The sequence below is a fragment of the Pelodiscus sinensis genome, chromosome 11 (assembly GCF_052426305.1).
Source record: "Pelodiscus sinensis isolate ZL-2025 chromosome 11, ASM5242630v1, whole genome shotgun sequence".
NCBI classification, from domain to species: Eukaryota; Metazoa; Chordata; order Testudines; family Trionychidae; genus Pelodiscus; species Pelodiscus sinensis.
In genome coordinates this window covers 11,945,500-11,965,331 of record NC_143062.1, presented here as the reverse complement: position 1 = coordinate 11,965,331, position 19,832 = coordinate 11,945,500, and the positions used below count along the sequence as shown (strand labels likewise).

Here is a 19,832-nt window from a genome sequence, read left to right as displayed (position 1 = left end):
CTACTTTTTATTTTTAATAATCACTTGTGCTTGTTATTAAACCCAGTGTAAATAACTGTTACCTGATGGGGACAATAGCTGTGCATCTCTCTCTTTTGTTAATAAAGGGAGTGAACAATTTATGAGCTTGCTCTGTATAAAACTTTTATACAGAGTAAGGTGGATTTATCTGGGGTTCTGGTCCCATTGGGGCTGTGCACCCGGGTGCCATGTCAAGTCCCTGTGACTGAGCTTTCCCAGAGCGGAGCTGCTTTCCATGCCTGTGTTGCTGTGCCTTGGGGTATGACCCCAACTCTGCGGTGCCCCAGAAGGTAGGTGGGTGGGCTCAGTGGTATGATCAGCCCATCAGGTGAAAATCTCAAGGCGATCTCGGTGTCCAAACCTGTCACAAAGGTGGTGTTTAAAAATGAATAACTTGCTGATCAGGCTGTGTTTACACTACAGATAGGATTGAAGCAGCTGCAGTTGATCTTCTGGGGTTCAAATTAGCAGCTCTTGTGAAGACAGGCTAATTCAAACTGAGAGGGCACTCCCGTTGATGCTGATAGTCCTGATTCTATGGGAAGTAAGGGCAGGTGAAGGGAGAGTCTTCCCCTTTGACTTCCCGCAGTGTGCACAGAGCCAAAATTCGAGTTAAGATACTTCGACTTCAGCTACGCAATTAACATAGCTGAAGTTGCATATCTTAATTCAAACTTATCCCCTAGTGTAGACCAGGATTCAGAGCACAAGACCATTTTGGCTCCATCAACACTGTAGATCAATAGGGCTTGAAGCCTGGGTCCTAGCTTAACTCAGGATCAGACCCTTCACCCGTAGGTCAAGCATTAGTATAAACATTAACATCTACCATAGTATATGAGTGTCCAGCATCTGCTGCATTGACAAGAGGAAGCGAATCTTAAAAGACTAATGGATGACTGGAAATTAAGGTTGATCTAATGCTTGAGAAATCTGTGTCATGTTTGATCCATTTTGGAAGTTTTATATTAGTTACACTGCTGATGATTTCTGGGATGCAGTAGACATGATAGATTTAATTCAAGAGAAGTTATGTTTCTTTACTGATCAGTGAGGACAAAATGTTCTTAAAGTGGCCACAGATTTGTTGTTTCTGTTTCTGGCTGTCCAGTTCAACACTTTGGGCCAGAGTTGCTCATCTCTTCAACTCCAGTTGACTTCACTTCACTTCATGTCAAATCAAGGGTGCAAATAGTAGCTATACTTCAAGCCAAAAGAAAAGGTGAAAAATCCTCCTCACTACATTGCCTGCTAGAAATGTATGAATAAAAACTGGAAAAGGACCTAAATAGTAACGTTAATTGTTAGTTTTTAATGTCCTTGTTTTTAATTTATAGGTGAACGATATGTGATGACTTTTTTGAATGTGCTAAATTTTGGAGACCAAGGTAAGCATGGTGTATTACCAAGTGGTAAAACAAATTTGTTATGTAAAAACTAATGCTTTCACATAAACTTTGAAATTAAGATACCATGTTGAAAAGGTACTTTGAAATTTTAGAGATTATCTGAAAGCCTTCTTGACTTAATCATAAAAGGAATTGAGGAATTGCACTATATCTATCGAGAGAGAGAACGCAATCGATTGATCTTGACCAAAGACTGTAATTTTCCCCATAGTATTTGAAAAGTCTAGAACATTACATATTTTATAATGTATCTTGATTAGCATTTTTAAAGCTGTCTTTGCCTTCTTTTGGGGCTTTTGCTGCCTTCAGATCTCTTTTTGAATGTGAACAAAAAAGAGCCTTGCATTTGAAGATGGCTGTTCCCCTTTCCTTAAGTTTATTAAAGTCCTCATATCATACCCGTTAAGCGAAACAACATTTGTTCTACAGTATCAGCTGATCTTAGCAAGTTTTTCCTACAGTGATCCTCTGCTAATGTCAATGTAATATGAGGGGCAGTTACACATAAATTAAATCTTGTTTAAACTTTTCTGTCTATCCAAAATTGAGATTTGTTGTTCCAGTGGCTTACTGCTGTCAATATGTTTAGGTCCAAAATCCCTTTGGATAGGAATATTACTTCTTTAAAAAGTGTTCTTCTATATATTGTGAGACAAGGAGCTTTTTTTAAATGACCATTCACCAGAAATGTCATCTCAAGAAAAGTTTACATGCACATAACTTTTAATGATCTAGATCTAGGAAGCTGACAGTATTTTATAAAAGTTAATATACTGTTTCTTTATTTTGTTTAAGGTGTGTATGACATAGTGAATAACCTTGGTTCTCTGGTACCTAGACTTATCTTTTTGCCAGTAGAGGAGAGTTTTTACATTTTCTTTGCTAAAGTGCTGGAAAGAGGGACAGCTGTAAAGCTACAGAAACAAGTAGGTTGAGTGTAATTCTAAATTTGTAAATATATGCTATAGAACTATGTTTTAAGATGAATAAAGAACTAATAATAAAAAATCTACCAATTTCTACAGTGGTAAGTTTTCCTTCAATATTTATTATGGATATGGAACAGCTTCCATATAAAGAAAGATGGAAAAAGACCCGGACACTTCAGTTTAGAAAAGAAATGATTAAGGAAGAGTATAAAATCATGAATGAGATGGAGAAAAGGAAGACTAAGTGTTGTTTACCTCTACACTTAACACAAGAACAAGGGGGTCAGCTGATGAAATTAATAGGCAGCAGGTTTAAAACGTAAGTCTTTCTGCGCACAATGCTCTATCAAGCTGTGAAACTCATTGCCAAGGGATGTTGTGAAGTGCAAGAGTATACATGGGTTTAAAAAGGAATTAGATAAGACTATGGGGGTAGGTCCATCAATGGATAGAAATGAAGCCCCAGAAGCTGGAACTGGATGACGGGATGAATCACTCAATAATTGTCCTTCTCTCTTCATTCCTTTAGAAGCATCTGACATTGGCCATTATGAGAAGACAGGATACTGGGATAGATGGATCATTAGTTTGGCCCAATATGATCACTCTTTTCTCTTCAGTAAAAAATGTATAAGGGGAACAAAACTCCATAGCATGGAATTTCCCAGAATGTTAGCTTCAGTGTTAATAGACAGCAAAATAATTTTACGTAAACCTCACCCAATGCATTTTCACATAGCATAGGTTCTCTTAATATAGGTTAATTCTCACACACATGAAAATATTCTATACCACCTGAAATGAATGCTCCTACTTACTTTGTGCAATGCTTGGAAAATATATGGAACAGAGCAGATACTCTAGTTGTACTGACATTTACTCCATTAAAACATGATTTTTTTTTTAATTTTGAAAGGAGAAGAATCAGGTGGGAATTTAACTATTTGAGTTTATGAAATGCATAGTAAAAATTGCATTGTACTCCCTTTTCATGGAGGTAAATAACAATAGAACAAGAGGATTACTCCAGGAAGTGAATTACAGATACAATCCTATGTAAGGAATACAGGTTGGACCTCCCTGGTCTGGCACCCTTGGGATTTTGCCAGACCAAGAGAGGTCATTTCTGAACCCCACCCACTGACTGCTTTGTCCTGGCCAGCTGGATTCTTGGCCACCTTCCCACCTTCTGGCCCCATTGCCCTGCCAACCCGTTGAACAACCATTGCTGCTGCAGCTCTGGGACCTGCCAGGCAGCTGCATGCCACATCTCCGGGACCTGCTGGACAGCTGCCACCGAGCACTGGGGCTCCGGGACCACAGGGCAGCCGTACACTGGGGTCCGGGACTGCTGGGCAGCTGCACAGTGCGGCTCTCTGTCCCATCCAGCCATCACCTCTGCAGCTCCCAACCCTCGCTGCCCTGCCGGCCTCACAGGGGCCTTTGCTGCTAACCCTCCACCGGAGCTCTCTGCTCCTGCAGCATCTGTGCCGGACCATGGATGTTGCTAGACCAGAGAATCACAGTTGAGAGTTTCAACCTGCACTTAATAAATATAAAGTTTAGTTCCTGGAATTTACAAATAATCTATTTGGGTATTTTATTTTCAACAATACTTGTTACACGATACAACAGGGTTAGTGAAATCTCTTGCTACAAGGCTTTGGTTGATTGGTGAAGAGTAAAATAGATACTTTCTCATGTTCTGCATTGCATAATAGGCCAGCGTTATAAATTTTCACATTTCAGTCACGTATATAGGATAGGCCACTGTTACAGATGGAAAACTAGCATTAATAGACTGTTCTGGATTGGAAAATCCTGTGTTGCTGCACAGCAGTAAAAATCATGCCTTTGATTTTGCCACTCAGTTACTGTGGCCTTAGGAAAATATTTTACCCTTCAGTTTACCACTATATCCACTTACTTTAACAGTGGGTTGTCAGGCTTGATGTAGAATACAGAGCTGTGAACACAGAAAACACTAGGTAAATTACAAGTGTGTTCAGACTGAAATATATTTGTGCATACAAAATGTATAAGGATAACTCAAAACTTAAGGAAAACTTTACCAGTTCTCCAAAAAAGAATAGTATTTATCTATTGCTTTGAAGTAATTCTTTGTGAAAATGTCCATTAAAATAAACTGCAGAATTCTAAAGCTTCTTATTCATGTAGATCATAAAATTCTTTTCCCAGGATGACATTGCAATGGCTGCAGCAGTGTTAGAATCACTTTTAAAACTCGTGCTTCTGGTTGGCCTAAGCATTACAGTTTTTGGCTACGCATATTCTCAACTGGCTCTGGATATTTATGGAAGCTCAATGTTGAGTTCCGGATCAGGTAACTAATCACTTTTTGCTAGTTTTAGAAAACTTTCTGAACAAATCCTATGTCAGTCAAGGGCAAATTATGTGATAAGTGGAAAAGCACCTTTGTTTAACTTGATCGTGAGAAACAGAAGTCCTTAAAATCCTGCAGCATTTCTGCATTGCAGTCTGCAGTATCACGCTCTGACCTCATTTGGATAATCTGCTTCATCCGTTTGTTCAGTAGTAAACACCTAACTTCAAAATGTAATGGCTCTAGGGAACTGATATCAAACCAGGTAGCTTCTGGGAACTGCCATGGAAGATGGACCATTGTGCAGAAGCACTGTGGAACTTGACATATTTGAAGTTAACATTTTGTAGAGTTCAATTTTATTCTTTTTGCATAGTAATACTTTGGTAGGGGGCATTATGTAGTGATTAAATGGTATGTTTCTAATAATATTTTTATGTGCATGGTGTTACAGGTATATTTCATATAAAATTTTATGTGTGTCCAGCTCATCAGTGCACCTGTAGATTTCCATTATTCTGTTGTTGGGAGGTTTTGGTTTCCTTCATTTCATATCACATTTGACACATATCTAGCTCCCATGGAGACCTATGCGATAGTTTGTCTACTTGAGTCAAAACTTTGGTTTTTAGTATTCAGCCTCTTCATATAAATGGTTATCTTCAGTTTTAATTTGCCAGAGAGTTTAATTAGTGATCACATAATTTTTTTCCTATTGTTGAAAGGCAGTTTAAAAGATAATATGCATTTAGTTATAAAGCAATATTACCAACCCCCAGAGATAAATAATCATGAGTCAGTCCTTCCCAATCCCTACAAAAAGATGCTGAGGGTTCTTTTTGTCTTCCAGCTCCTAAGTCTTTAGGGTCATGTTTCAAGCTGTTTTTTGCAACCATGAGTGTACAAACTTACTGATTTTTGAAAGTGGAAAACTGAGATGCTTGCTTAATTACATGATTGCAGGAGCCAAGGACTGAAGAAAATATTATGAAAGTACAGTAAACTTCCGATAATCTGGCACCTTTAGGACCCAGGGGGTGCCGGATTATCAGATATGCCGGACTATCAGAAGGGGGGGCTATGAGGGGTCTGGAGTGGGGTGGGAGGGGATGCCACCCCAGACCCCTCATAGCCCCCCCTTACGATAGTCCGGCTCTGCCCCAGGTGTCCCTGATTCAGCCGCTGCTTGTCAGTTTCAGCAACAGCTGAATCGGGGATGCCTGCAATAGAGCATCTGGGGTGCTGCCGGGTTGGTCCCGCAGCGCCGAGGGGTGGCGCTACGGCAGCACCCCAGCTGCTCTTGGCGATGCCTGGGGCAGAGCAGCTGGAGTGCTGCCGGGTTGGTCCCGCAGCGCCAAAGGACGGCTCTGCGGGACCAACCCGGCAGGACCCCAGCTGCTCTGCCCCAGGGGTCCCCGATTCAGCCGCTGCTGAAACAGATCAGCGGCTGATTCCAGGAAGCCCCGGGCAGAGCTGCTCTGCCCGGGGCTTCCTGGAATCAGCCGCTGATCTGTTTCAGCAGTGGCTGACTTGGGGACCCCGGGGGCAGAGCAGCTGGGGTCCTTCTGGGTTGGTCCCGCAGCGCCGAGGGGTGGCGCTATGAGACCAACCCCGCAGCACCCCAGCTGCTCTGCCACAGGTGTCCGGATTCAGCCTGCTGGTGAAATTGACGCTACTGTTCAGTTTCAGCAGCAGCTGAATCCCGACGCCTGGGGCAAAGCTGCTGGGGTGCTGCCTGGTTGGTCCCGTAGCGCCGCCCCTCGGCGCTGCGGGACCAACCCGGCAGCACTCCAGCTGCTCTGCCCCAGGCATCGCCAAGAGCAGCTGGGGTGCTGCCGGGTTGGTCCTGCAGCCCCGAGAGGCAGCGTACGAGACCAACCCGGCAGCACCCCAGCTGCTCTGCTCCCGGCTTCCCCGATTCAGCTGCTGGTCAGTTTCAGCAGCAGCTGAATGGGGGAAGCCTGTCCGGCTGCCCCAGCACTTCCGGGTTCCTGATGGTGCCGGACCATCAGGAGTCCCGGAGCATTGGATGCCGGACTAATGGAGTTTTACTGTATTATGATACTTTCCATTTCTGGCAAAGAAACCAAAGAGGACAGTATGGGATCATTCACCCCTTTCTGAAAACAGCAAAGAATGAGCATAGATGTCACTCTGTCCCCCTCGGGCTCACTGGGCCCGGCTCTGTGTCTCTTTTCTAGGCTATGAGCTGGACCCTGAGTCACATTCAGGTGCCCTCCACGTCGGAGACCCTGTTGGCCAAGAAAGTGATACTGACTCTGCCGGTACCTGCCACTGAGGCTTGGTTCAGCTGGCTCCCCACCTCAATGGCACCGGACTCTGTCGAGGGAAGAGTCCAGGCACCTCTTTGAGGCATGCCGCTGCTGGGAGTCAACCTGGGGCAAGCCAACTCCGCTAACTAGACTACATTTGTTGGGCTGGGAACCACATCTCAGAGGCTCACAGCATGACTCTCCAGCATAAGAACCAGCTCTTTGGAGACACATGCCCGCGCCAAGAACAGGGACAGCGACACCAAAGATGGATGAATCCTTGGTACTGTCGTTGCACCAGCCTGTGCGAATGGTGTGGCCCCTCACGTGGGGGCCCCTCCCCATAGCAGTCGACTTGTTACAGGTACCAACCACACTCTGCCTTACAGTCCAGATTGCAGTTGTGGCACCACTCACGAAGCGCAAGACATTGATCTCTGGCCACCGGCCACCGCAGATCCACTGGACACAACTTCTCCAGGAGAAGTTGATCCCTGAGGGAATCTAGGTCCTTGATGCTGGACTAGTCTCAAGCCTGGTACCAATCCCAACATGTCTTCATGGGCTCCTAGCCACCGAGTGGTGGCTGCTTAAGCACTAACCCTGCTTCTGTCCAAGGCTCCCAGACAGTACCAGACCGACCCTTCCCACTAGGAACACCCTTGACCTTCAGGACACACACTTCCTAGAATAGCAGCAATTAGCCCACTTTATCAAGGGAATGTTTTCTGTCCCCTCGATTGTATCACTTGCTATGCTATTTCCCCCTGTAAAATGTAAGGAGTTAGTAAAGGGAAAATGAAAAAAAGGTGTTACTCTCTGTGGGCCCAATCTGTCAAACATTAACTGTATTTATGGGCCAAGCTTGTTCAATTCAGGAGAACTATTCGCTCCTTTAGTCATTCTCAAGTATAGTCACAAAATTGGATCCTAAACATAACACACTGGCACTTGTATCCACTCTGATTTTCCTTGAGTATACATTAGTTGTTTTAAATTATTAAATTTTCTTACTTTCTTGAGTGCTTGTAGTCTGATTCTGATTGCCTCCATGTGCATCTTCATAGTTGAATATTTCCTCTTCCATGTGCTAAGGACTTGATACAGAGGGAGAGTGCATAGTGTAATAATCTTCCTGATTAATTAAGTCCTGGGAGATGAGTTCATTTGTCAACATTCATTTTTTTGCTACCAGAGCAAATTGAAGTGTTTGCTGCCATTTTGTAATTTTCTCATCTTTAATGTCTTTTAAAATACTCCCATGTGAATTTTTAAACTTCCAAAGCTAGGTGTAGAATTTTTAACTCATTTATAAATTATCTGTGCCATAAAATATGCATATAACTTGTAGTTTAGTACTGTTTTACTGTCTGTTTCTTATGACAATATGTTCTGGGTTGACTGTATATTCTCCCTTGCTTTCTGTTCTTGAGGATTGGGCTCAGACCTTACAAAAGACAATGCTGGATGTAACAAGCTTTCATCCTTATTAAATAAATCTCTTCTATTAAAATATACTTTTGGCCATGGGGAAAGAAAAGGTCCGAGTTACAAGTGGTGTCCTTGGCTTTTTGTTCAGTCTGCTTATGGTCTCATAATAGTATGGATAGGAACGTGCCTGTGTGATTTAGACTGCAGATTGAATTTTAAAGTATCTGTAATGGTTTGTAGAATTGGTCTATGAGAAGTATGTTCAGAGGCGTTATAGGCATGTTGGTTCATTTATTGTCTTATTGCTCTTTAGGTCCAGGTCTCCTGCGCTGCTATTCTTTATATGTCCTACTTCTTGCTGTAAATGGAGTAACAGAATGTTTTACATTTGCCTCTATGTGCAAAGAAGAGGTAGACAGGTAAGCAAAAAGATGTATGGATCTGTAAGCAACCCCTAAAGTGTTAACAAATTTATTGCAGGTGTGATTCTGTCAGTCTACAGTGCATCTGTACCTAGAGGGAGGGATCAAGGGTCGTAGGGGAAGAAAAACACTGGAAATTGATTCCTTTTTACATACTCTTGTTTTACCACTTACGCTTCAGTTTTGAGGTTTATATCTTCCATGCCAATTCTAAAGCAGTAATTCATTCTTAACTAATATAAATATGGTCAAAATGTTCAGACTCTGGTTCCTAAGATTACATATCTAAATCCATATAGGTTCTTTCAGTAAGTGACTTGATTTACACTTTGCAGCCAGCAATCCTCCCTTTGAGGTGAAAGCTTAAAAACAGGCTAAATATAGATTTGGTGGATAATCCTGGCACATAGAAGTTTTAACATTATGTACACAGAATACACATCTGGTCAAAATATGAAAAAAATGCTAAACCTTAGTTTCTGTACTTGTGTCCATTGAGTAGTTTTAAAAGTAATTATCAATAATATCAATATTTTTATTATAAAGTATATTGCTTTAATAGTACAGTGAAAGCTTTGCTATTCAGCACCCATGGGAAATGGGGATTGCCAGTTAAATGAATGTGACTGATAACAAAGCATATTGCTCCGTCCCTGCCCCCTACCCGATCCGACTCCTTGCAGCTCAAGGCAGGCTAAAGGGGAAGGAGGTGCTTACTGATGATGTAAGCTGGCAGTACTGGCTGCCAGAAGCCCTGCAACAGCCGGCTGGGCAGCCAGGAGTCAAGTGTGTGCACCTGAAGATGCGTGCTCCTAAAGAAACGTCGGTATTGTGACTGAAGGCAATGCCAGTTTACAAAAATTTCTGGTTAACCGAGTGCCGGATACATCGCTTTCACTGTATGTCTTATGTAAGAGAGTAGTTGACTAGTCCCCCTTCCCTTCCCCACTGCCTCTATGAGAGGCAGCAAGGGTGGGGGGAACAGAAGCTGGTTCTGGAGACGCCAGCTTAAAAGCTGATTCTGCCTAGCACCTCCTCTGTGGTGCTGCCCATCCCCATTGCATCTATCTGAGGCAGCGGGACAGGGGGATGAGGGAGGCTGCTGCTAAGCAGCCTCTGCCTACAGTGGGCTGAGGCTCGCCATGGGCAGAACAGCAGCCCCTGTTCGCAGCAGCCTGAACTGTCCACGGCCAGGGGCTGCTGCTGGAACAGGAGCTGTTGCTGGAGTAGCCCCTATTTGTGGCAGATCAGCATAAGTCAGGACGGAGCAGTTCCTGCTCCCGCTGATCCGGGATGCTGAGCCTCTGCATTTTAAATATAGTAAGAGCCCGGCGATTCTTACTACATTTAAAATGCAAAGCCACAGCGCGGGTGCCTCCCAGAACTGGCACAAGCTGGAACTGCTCAGTCCCAGCTGGAGCTGGCCCCACTGCGACTCTGCATAGCGGTCCTTATCAACTAGTTGCGTAGTCGATACAAATTGTATCGACCACATGATTATTTAGATAACTGCAATTTAACATCCTTAATTTCATGTATTTTTCTGAATAAATGTTTACAATACACCACAAAATAGCTGTCTTATTAAATAATATATATAAAGCAGATTAAACAAGATTTTTCAAAAAAAATTTGATGGACAAACTTAGTCTCTTTTTTTCTCTGATCAGCTCTACTTCTGTGGCATATTGTTGAGTTTAAGAATGAAATGATTAGCAATATAATAGGAGTGTCAAACTAATGGAAGCAGTAGTATAAGAATATTCATCAGACTATTTTTGGATTGGCAAGCATCCAGTATTGAGGAAACAGATTTTTATAACATATGACTTGGCACAGAAAATTTTCACATTATGTTTTAGACATGTGTACTGTTTAGACCAAAGTCTTTTTTGGATTATATTACTTGACTTTACAGGTCCGAATTCTGAGACACTGGTCTATTTCAAGTATGTCATTTTAATTAACGTAATGTTCCAATTGTGATTTCTTTTTTATTTCAGTTCATCAAAATAATTCCAAAATTTGTATTTTTAAAATGAGTTGATATTAGATTTAAAAGCTAACTTTTAACATGTTAGATTAATTGCCTGCCTTAGTGGGACTGTATACCTATCCTGTCTTTTTAGCAATCTAAGTATCTTGCAGAGATGGCATGTTTCAAACTGAATTTCACTCCAGAGCATCAAGAGCAGAGCAATGAAAATATGGCAGCATATACTGCATTTTAACCACAGCCTTATAGCAGAATAATTACTGTTATGGTATAATAATTTTCTCTTGATTTGAAAAAGTGTTGTATTAACTTTGCCTCGCTTTAAATTTTCAGTTTTTGTCACATGTATAATGTGCCTTTAAGGCTGCAGATTTTTGATCTATGCTTAATTGGGAAATGCAACAGATGCAGTGTTCATGTAATGGAAGAGACAGCTGGACTTGTCATTATCAACTGTACCAATGGTGCATTGAAGTGGTTCACTATACAGGCAGTCCCCGAGTTACGTACAAGATAGGGACTGTAGGTTTGTTCTTAAGTTGAATCTGTATGTGTCGGAACTGGCGTCCAGATTCAGCCGCTGCTTGACAGTTTCAACAGCGGCTGAATCTGGACGCCAGTTCTGACTTACATACAGATTCAACTTAAGAACCCCAGGCATCCCCAAGTCAGCTGCTGCTGAAACTGATCAGCGGCTGATTCCAGGAAGCGGCAGGGGCTTCCTGTAGTCAGCCACTGGTTAGTTTCAGCAGCGGCTGACTTGGGGACGCCTGGGGCAGAGCAGCTGGGGTGCTGCTGGGTTGGTCCAGTAGCGCCGCCGCTCCTCGGCGCTACTGGACCAACCCAGCAGCACCCAAGCTGCTCTGCCCCAGGCGTCCTGATTCAGCCGCTGAATCAGGACGCCTGAGGCAGAACAGCTGGGGTGCTGCCCGGTTGGTCCAGTAGCACCCAGAGTGGCGCTACGGGACCATCTGGCAGCGCCCCAGCTGCTGTACCACAGGTGTCTGGCGCAAAGCCACGGAGCACGGGGGCAGCGGGACAGCCCAGACGCGCCGTGGCTGTCTGCTGCCCCCGTGCTCCGCGGCTTTGCTCTGCGTCCCCCCCCCCCCCCCCGTCCTCCTGGTCTGACGCGTCTGGGCTGTCAGCTGATCCCGTGCTCCGCGGCTTGGCTCCGCTTGGCTCTGCTTTGCCCCCCCCTCCCGTCCCCCCCCAGTCCGCGGTGCATCTCGGTCTGCCGCCCGCGTCTCCCTGGTGTGCTGGGGGGGGGGGGCGCAGCTAGTGCGCGCCCCCTTCCCCCCCAGCAGACCAGGCTTTTCTCTGGACGCCTGTGGTAGAGCAGCTGGGGCGCTGCCAGTTGGCCCCGTAGTGCCGCTCTGGACTCTACTGGACCAACCCGGCAGCACCCCAGCTGCTCTGCCCCAGGCATCCTGATTCAGCCGCTGCTGGTCAGTTTCAGCAGCGGCTGACTTGGGGATGCCTGGGGCAGAGCAGCTTGGGTGCTGCTGGGTTGCTCCAGTAGCGCCGAGGAGCGGCACTACTGGAGCAACCCAGCAGCACCCCAGCTGCTCTGCCCCAGGCGTCCCCAAGTCAGCCGTTGCTGAAACTGACCAGCGCTGACTACAGGAAGCCCGAGGCAGAGTTGCTCTGCCCCGGGCTTCCTGGAATCAGCCACTGATCAATTTCAGCAGCAGCTGACTTGGGGACGCCTGAGGTTCTTAAGTTGAATCTGTATGTAAGAATTGGCGACCAGATTCAGCCTGTTGAAACTGATCAGCGGCTGATTCCAGGAAGCCCTGCTGGTCGGTTTCAGCAGCAGCTGTATCTGGATGCCAGTTCCGACTTACATACAGATTCAACTTAAGAACAAACCTACAGTCCCTATCTTGTATGTAACCCGGGGACTGCCTGTACTCTTTTAGACTTGGTCTGTAATGTTGAATTAATTTCTATTTTCATGAATTCTTTATTAGTTCATATCAATTTTATCTTCAGGGGCATAACTTTATTGAACTACTGAACTTGTTGCAATTCAGGATGATCATGTATGATCTAAATATTTTTCTATTGATACTGTAAAATAAATAGAAATTGGATCAAGTGAAGTGAATTTTTGTCTAAATTTATGTCTAGCTCTCTGCATACTGATTGCAGGTATACTTCATGTTGTACCAAATGTCCAGCAAGCGAGGAGACTGTGTGCTCACTTTTACTTACTTACTTACTTACACACACACACACACACACACACACACACACACACACACACACACACACACACAATAAACTGTGCATAGTAAATCACCACTGCACTTAAGTTCAAATAAAATAGATTAATATTGCTTAACAAAACGTGTTTTTATTTAAACTCTATCCCTTTCCCAGTATTAGCTGTGTTTGAAAACTGTTTAGTCTCAGAAATTAAGTAGGCTACAATTATCCACTTCCATATTAGGTTTTAATGACCATCTGGCTCTGTGTTTTTTTTTTTTTTTTTTTTTTTTAAATCGGAATATTTTTCTGCTTTGCTAAGAGCTGGTCTTTCTCTCCCAAACCTTTATTTAGTAATGTGAACAACAAAACGTTTCCACTCTTGCTTTTTCATATGCAGAAATTTTGGACTGCACCTTACTGTTAATGTTCAAAATTAATCAGTTTGGTTTCTTATTTTAAGGGGAAAAATGTGGGATTCTTTCTGACAGAGATGTAAATTGATATATCTTCCCTGCATACATTGCTTAATTTGTTTCTCTTTTTTCCCTTTAGGTTCAGTTTTGTTATGCTGGCCTTGTCCTTCACATTCTTGTGTGTGTCTTATTTCTTGACTCAGTGGCAAGGCAGTGTAGGCTTTATCCTTGCAAACTGTTTCAATATGAGTATTCGAATAGCACACAGCATTCGCTATATCTACAATTACTTCAAAGAGAGCCCTTACAGGCCTTTGAAAGGGCTGCTACTCTCAACATCTCTAATCTTTGTTTATATCTTAAGTGCAGTAATCACTGTTTTTTCAGAGGTGAGTGTGTGTCAGATTTCACTATTGATCTATTAAAAGTTTGCTCATATCAGATCATTTCATTATCAGAATCTCACTAAAAGGCATACATTATTATTATGATTATGAGCATATGCTGTTAAATTGTCATTACAATTTTGCAAGGCTGATTATATTGCATATATGTATATATGAGACATGTGAAAATAGTTTTTTCTAAGTGTATATACATAAGGTACATAAGTTCTACCATGCACAGTGCGGGGGTGTGTGTGTGTGTGTGTGTGTGTGTGTGTGTGTGTGTGTGTGTGTGTAATATTTATCACTGACATGTGGCAGGAGTCTGATAGTTTAATTAATCATACCATTTTTTACCAGAGCTCCTGTGCTCTGCCTACTGATCAGTCTTCTTGGATTTTATTTCAATATCTCAAATTTCCCAACAGCTTCAAACAGCTACCCACCCCCCAAAAAACAACAACAACTTACCACGAAAATGTTCCCCTCTCTGTCTGTGGGCCTCCCTTCTCAGTATGTGGCATTCCTTCTCTGTTCACACTTATCCAGGGTAGAAGATAGGCAAGGTTCCATCCTGACTAACTACAGATCTTCTATTGTAACAATTACATGAATTAAGTCATGACTCTGAAAGGCTAGAAACCACAGCTTTATATTGTAAAAGGTGGTCCAGTAGGGCCTCCTTTTAAACATCGGTTGATATATGGTTGCAGAAATGAAGGAATGATGTGCAGCTTTAGTCGTAACGCATAACAAGAAAATAGTTTTCCTAAGTATATCATTTAACTTCATGTGTGCACAGTGAAGATGTATGATGGCATATAACTTCTACAGTGATCAAATATTTACCAAATGCTTAGTTGTGTATACTGTATTCATAGAAGTCTACTGTAAATTTGAGAGGCTTTGCTCTGTCTGTTTGTTCAAAAACTCTTCCTATGTGGGAAGAACTAGAACCACCAAATTCCATATAAAGCTTCCTCTTATAACTTAAAGCAAGGTCAGGATTTGGTTGTGCCAGGAAAACGGGATATGCCCAGAATGGGATTACTTCTCATAAAACCACACAGAAAAGAGGCAGAATCACCAGGCAGGTGAAAGAGGCTGGCTGGAAGTGCAACCCCTCTGCCCTCCACTCTCTATGTCTAGGACAGCACAGCTTTGAGCCTCCCACCCCCCAGGTGTCCTTTAGGAAGTGCGGTGGGGGGATGGGAAGTCCCCCAGATTCATTCAGGGACATTGCTGGCTTTTCCCCTTCATTAGGGACTGAGGAGAAAGTGCACAGTTTGCTGCATTCCTCACTCTGGCTAGGGAACTCGGGGCAAATGAGCAATGCACTTTGCTCTCTCCCTGACAGGAAAGAGAGGAGCAAAACACTTCCATCCCCTCCTCCCTTCTTTCTTTCTCCCTCTGTCTGTCTCCTCTGCCCAGAGCCCCTCCTCCCCTTCCACCCCCAACTCCTGCATTCCCCCCCACTTCCAGTCCCCTGCCTTAAGGTCCTAAGCAACACTGAGAAAATGTGCTAATAGTATTATAAAAATATAAACATGGCCATTATGAGCCATTTTTTGCAAGTTTAAGTTACACTAGATGAATCTATCTGATTGCCTTGCATGAGGACTGGCTGCCAGTAGTGCTGCTATTGTGGTCAAGAGACATACCAAATCATACTTATAAATAATGTAGAGTATTCACCTCTCTACCAGTAATCTTTCTACAACTGCTTGCTTACTTTGTTTTCTTTGTAGGCATTCTTGTGCTGTGATAAAGGCTGGCTGGCAAGGCTGATCCACATCACTGTGGGAGCTCTCTGCTTCGCTGCAACACTCATCACTATATTCTTCGCAGAGACCAAGCTGGTTAACTTTGTTAGAACTCAGTTCCTGTCGCGGTATACCAAGAAAGAAACCTAAATGACCATGTACACAATAATTCTTATGTATGTGTATGTTTGCTACACAGGTATATTTTATATATAAAATATATATAGGATAAGTTATAATGATATTTTGTAAGGTTTCTTTTTTTTAAAAGATTCCTATTGAATATTTATGACACTGTGGAGCTTAAATGGAAATATTTGGCAACCAGATATTATTTCCATTTTCAAATCATTTAAATTCATATTCCAGCCTAGTACACAAATTATAACAACCCGGAGCTAGGTAATTCTCGTTATCATTCTTATCAGCTCCCTTTCCTTCATAAGAGTATTGCCTAACTTTGGGTACCTCTACACAGCAGACTATATTTACATCACTGCTACTTCAGCAAAATGTCATGGATTTGAGAGAGAGACCTTAACAGACCTAAAAATGTGTTCTTGAAGAAACTTGGGTATGCAACGTCTTCCCTTATGATGTTGATATTTTAAATTCTTAGGTGGAGGGCAGTAGAAACCTGGTTCTGTGCTGCTCAAATTTCTGATAAAAATGAACCCAGCATCTTCATTGAAATGTCTTGAGTCCCTTTGAATAGGTTTGCCTTTTTTTGTTTTGTTTCCATGCTTTATTCTCTTACCATTTTTTTTCTTGACTTCTAGCTGATTATGATTGCATTGTGGAGCACATGGCCTTGGATTGCAGCAGGTCTAGATCTTTTTCCATTTTGTTATCTACTTGTATAGTTTTATTATCTGGGGGTATTACTTCATCATCTAAAAGGACAAGACAGGAGTCAGACTTTAGGATTCTGTTCCAGGCACTGTCTCTCTTTATTGTTGTATGTTTTGAGACTTTGTTGTGTTTTCGGCATCTTACTCTATAAAGTATAACTACCTCACACAGTACTGTGAAGTTTGAAAAATTCATGTTTATGTAAAGTGTTTTTGAGTGTCTCTGAAAAAAGATGTTTTAAAAGTATGAAGAAGATTTTTACCCTACTCTAGCCTGCCTTTTTCACTGTCATGAAAGCTTTTCTTTGTATCTGGTATTTTACCTTTGCTACTAACCATTTTAGTACATGAGAACGGCCATATAGGTTAGATCAAAGGTCCATCTAGCCCAGTATCCTGTCTTCTGACAGTGATCAATGCCTAGTGCACCAGAGGAAATGAACAGAACCAGTAATCATCAAGTGATCCATCCCCTGTTGCCCATTCCCAGCTTCTGACCAACATTACTGCCCATCTTGGCTAATAGCCATTGATGGACCTAACTTCCATGAATTTATCTAGCTCTTTTTTGAAGCCTGTTATGGTCCTGGAAGTCACAACATCGTCTGGCAGGGAATTCCATAGGTCGACTGCACATTGTGTAAATAAATACTTCCTTTTGTTTGTTTCTTTTTTAAACTGGCTATCAATTTCATTTGGTGACCCCTACTACTGGTGTTATGGGAAGGAGTAAATAACTTTTCCTTATTTACCTTCTCCACACCAATCTTGATTTTGCAGACCATATTCACACGTAGTTAGTTGTTTGTTTTCCAAGCTGAAAAGTCCCAGTCTTACTAATTACTCCTCGTATGGCAGCTATTCCATACCCCTAATAATTTTTGTTACCCTTTCAAAAACTTTTTCCATTGCTAAGATACCTTTTTTTCTTTAAGATGAGATGACCACATCTGCACACAGTATTCAGGATCTGGGCATGTCTAAACTACATCCCTCTTTTGAAAGCGGGATGTAAATTAGGCAGATGGAAAGTGCAAAAGAAGTGGGGATTTAAATATCCTGCGCTTCATTTGCATAATCGTGTCACAGCATTCTTTCGAAAAAAGGTATTTCGAAAGTGAAACTGCCGTCCGCAAATGAAGCATGGGATATTTAAATCCCTGCTTCATTTGCATTTTCGATCTGCCTAGTTTACATCCCTCTTTTGAAAGTGGGATGAAGTTTAGACGTAGCCACTATGAATTTATAGAGAGGCAATAAGATATTCTGTGTCTTATTCTATATCCCTTTTTTAAATATTCCTAACATTCTGGTTGCTTTTTTGATTATTGCACATTGAATGGATTTTCCCATTGACCTATGTGAGGGTGAGAAATCTTAACATTTTTGAGGAGAGATTATATGCCATTTCTAACAATTTTGCCTTTAAGTGGTATATGGTTTGTAGTTGAATTCTGAGTTTTATTTTCTTAAAATGAATCATTACTTTGATTTCCTAGTGAAAAGGCTTTGGAAGGGTCTGAACATGATTGCCTCCCAGTTAAGCAGTTCAGGTGCTGACTATAAATAATTATTGCAGGTTTAACCCCTACTGCTGGTCAAATCAGAGGGTCTCTACTTTTGTGAATTAGCTTTGATCAGTCATTCTTGTGTGTTTTTATTACAGTATTTCAGATTTTTTTTTTCAAAAAAGGACAAATAAAAGGTCATCTGGTCCCTGCCTCCATCAAAGAACATTTGATTTGTAATTCTTTAATTCTTTGTTCAGTCTTTTTAAAAAAACCCGCTCATCTTCATAGGTTTTGATGTGGGGAAAAATACTGTGATGCATAAATGGGACTAACTTAGAGAAGAATAGATTAATATTAATCAGCCAGTTGCCTTTTGGAAAATATTAATATGGTTCAATAAACTGTTGCACCGTTATAGGGTTGGAATACATTCCTTTTTAAGTTAAAATTGTGACTATGGTTTTCTAACATGTAGTTTGGGCTGTGAAAGACTGAGAGATAGAAAGTGTACAGCTTAGAAATTGTTGCAGCTTTTAACGTGAATGTTGTTTTTAGCTTTCCTAAGGTAAATTATCAATTTTTGTTTCAAAAGATGTTGATTAAAATTTCAACCCGTTGTTGTTTGTCACGATTTTTCCCCTAACAACTGCAACTTATTTTGAGTCCCCATGTTGTGGATCCCTAGTGCTTCAGACACTCATAAAACCTGTCTTTAGTTCACTGACTTTAGAGAGGCTCAAATTCTTTTGCAGATGTACTGGAAAGACTTGAGACTGAGTCTGGAGGAGGGTTAGTTTGCCTCTTTCTTCTGTGTGTTGATGTCAGATTACACTGAGAGGCATAAAGTTGAAGCAGTTGTTGCATTTTAAGGGTGAATGTAAGGATACTATCAAATAAAATGTATTTTTTTTATTGTTTGTGTGCCTTTTTTATTTAGAAAGTCCATATACTAAAGAGCTTACAACTTCTTAAAATGTATATGTGCACCTTGTAAAAAGAAGGCCTGAATGTAGTTGAGATATTTGGGTGCTGTAATACAGATGAATCCATTTTCACACATGAGATCATCTCACAAACCTGGAAACTTGCATGATGTTTCCTGTTGAATTCAATGGAAACATACATTTTTTGGTATTCCTGCGAGAAATATGTTGTGAATATTGGCTCTTTTCTACCCTTTTCTTCTGCCTAACTTAATGGATTTGTAAATTGGATTTATTTTTAGTTTATGAAAATATTAGATTTTTAATTAAATCCTTGCTTAATGTTTTTAGCAAGAATCGTATATAAAGTCATCTTTATTTACGTAACTGGTAATGAGTTGCATACTCTAAGAAATTTGCAGTTGCTAACATGTTTCAACTGGATTACACAGAAATCTCTGATATGCAGCAGAGCCCAGTCCTGTTGACTAAAGGGGCAGGACGCTTCCCAGATTTGAAACTGTTTTCTAGTGTTTGCTTTTGTATTTTACCCATAACAGGTTGGATGCTTCTTGTCTTGCTCCCAATGAAATCGTGCGTTGTGATGAAAGTGTTCAAGATTTGTCCTTGTATAAGTTAAACATGAAAGCCCCAAACTGTTGGGAATTAGCCTTCTGAGCCGGTCAGATGCACACTAAATATTATTCCTATTGCTGTACACATAGTTGAATTGCCAGACTCTTTTCTTTGTGACATATGTATGCAGATGAATTAGTCCTTAATATTATAAATATCTCATTTGCTAATTAAATCTCAGAGATAGCACAAAATATGTTGTTTACAAGAATGTGAAATTAAGGCGGAAAAATTCATAATATTGATTTGCATCATCAGTCAGTGCTCCCATTACTTCAGTGTAATCAGTTCCACTACTTAATATTCATTTTTA

At 41.7% G+C, this 19,832-nt stretch overlaps 1 protein-coding gene across 3 annotated transcripts in view; it reads left to right on the top strand.

The window, feature by feature from the left end:
* Positions 1–18,877, top strand: part of RFT1 (RFT1 glycolipid translocator homolog) — a 32,442-nt gene extending 13,565 nt beyond the window's left edge. The window contains exons 8-14 of one of the 3 annotated variants that reach the window (XM_075939364.2): positions 1,359–1,409; positions 2,226–2,356; positions 4,559–4,703; positions 8,721–8,826; positions 13,589–13,838; positions 15,584–15,774; positions 16,378–18,877. In XM_075939364.2, the coding sequence (XP_075795479.2) occupies positions 1,359–1,409; positions 2,226–2,356; positions 4,559–4,703; positions 8,721–8,826; positions 13,589–13,838; positions 15,584–15,748 (848 nt within the window). In that variant the 3' untranslated portion in view covers positions 15,749–15,774; positions 16,378–18,877. Of the gene's footprint in view, positions 1–1,358; positions 1,410–2,225; positions 2,357–4,558; positions 4,704–8,720; positions 8,827–13,588; positions 13,839–15,583 lie in introns of all 3 variants that reach the window. The other 2 variants (XM_089781077.1, XM_075939365.2) reach the window with 2 other exon arrangements.
* Positions 18,878–19,832: the final 955 nt, after the last annotated feature.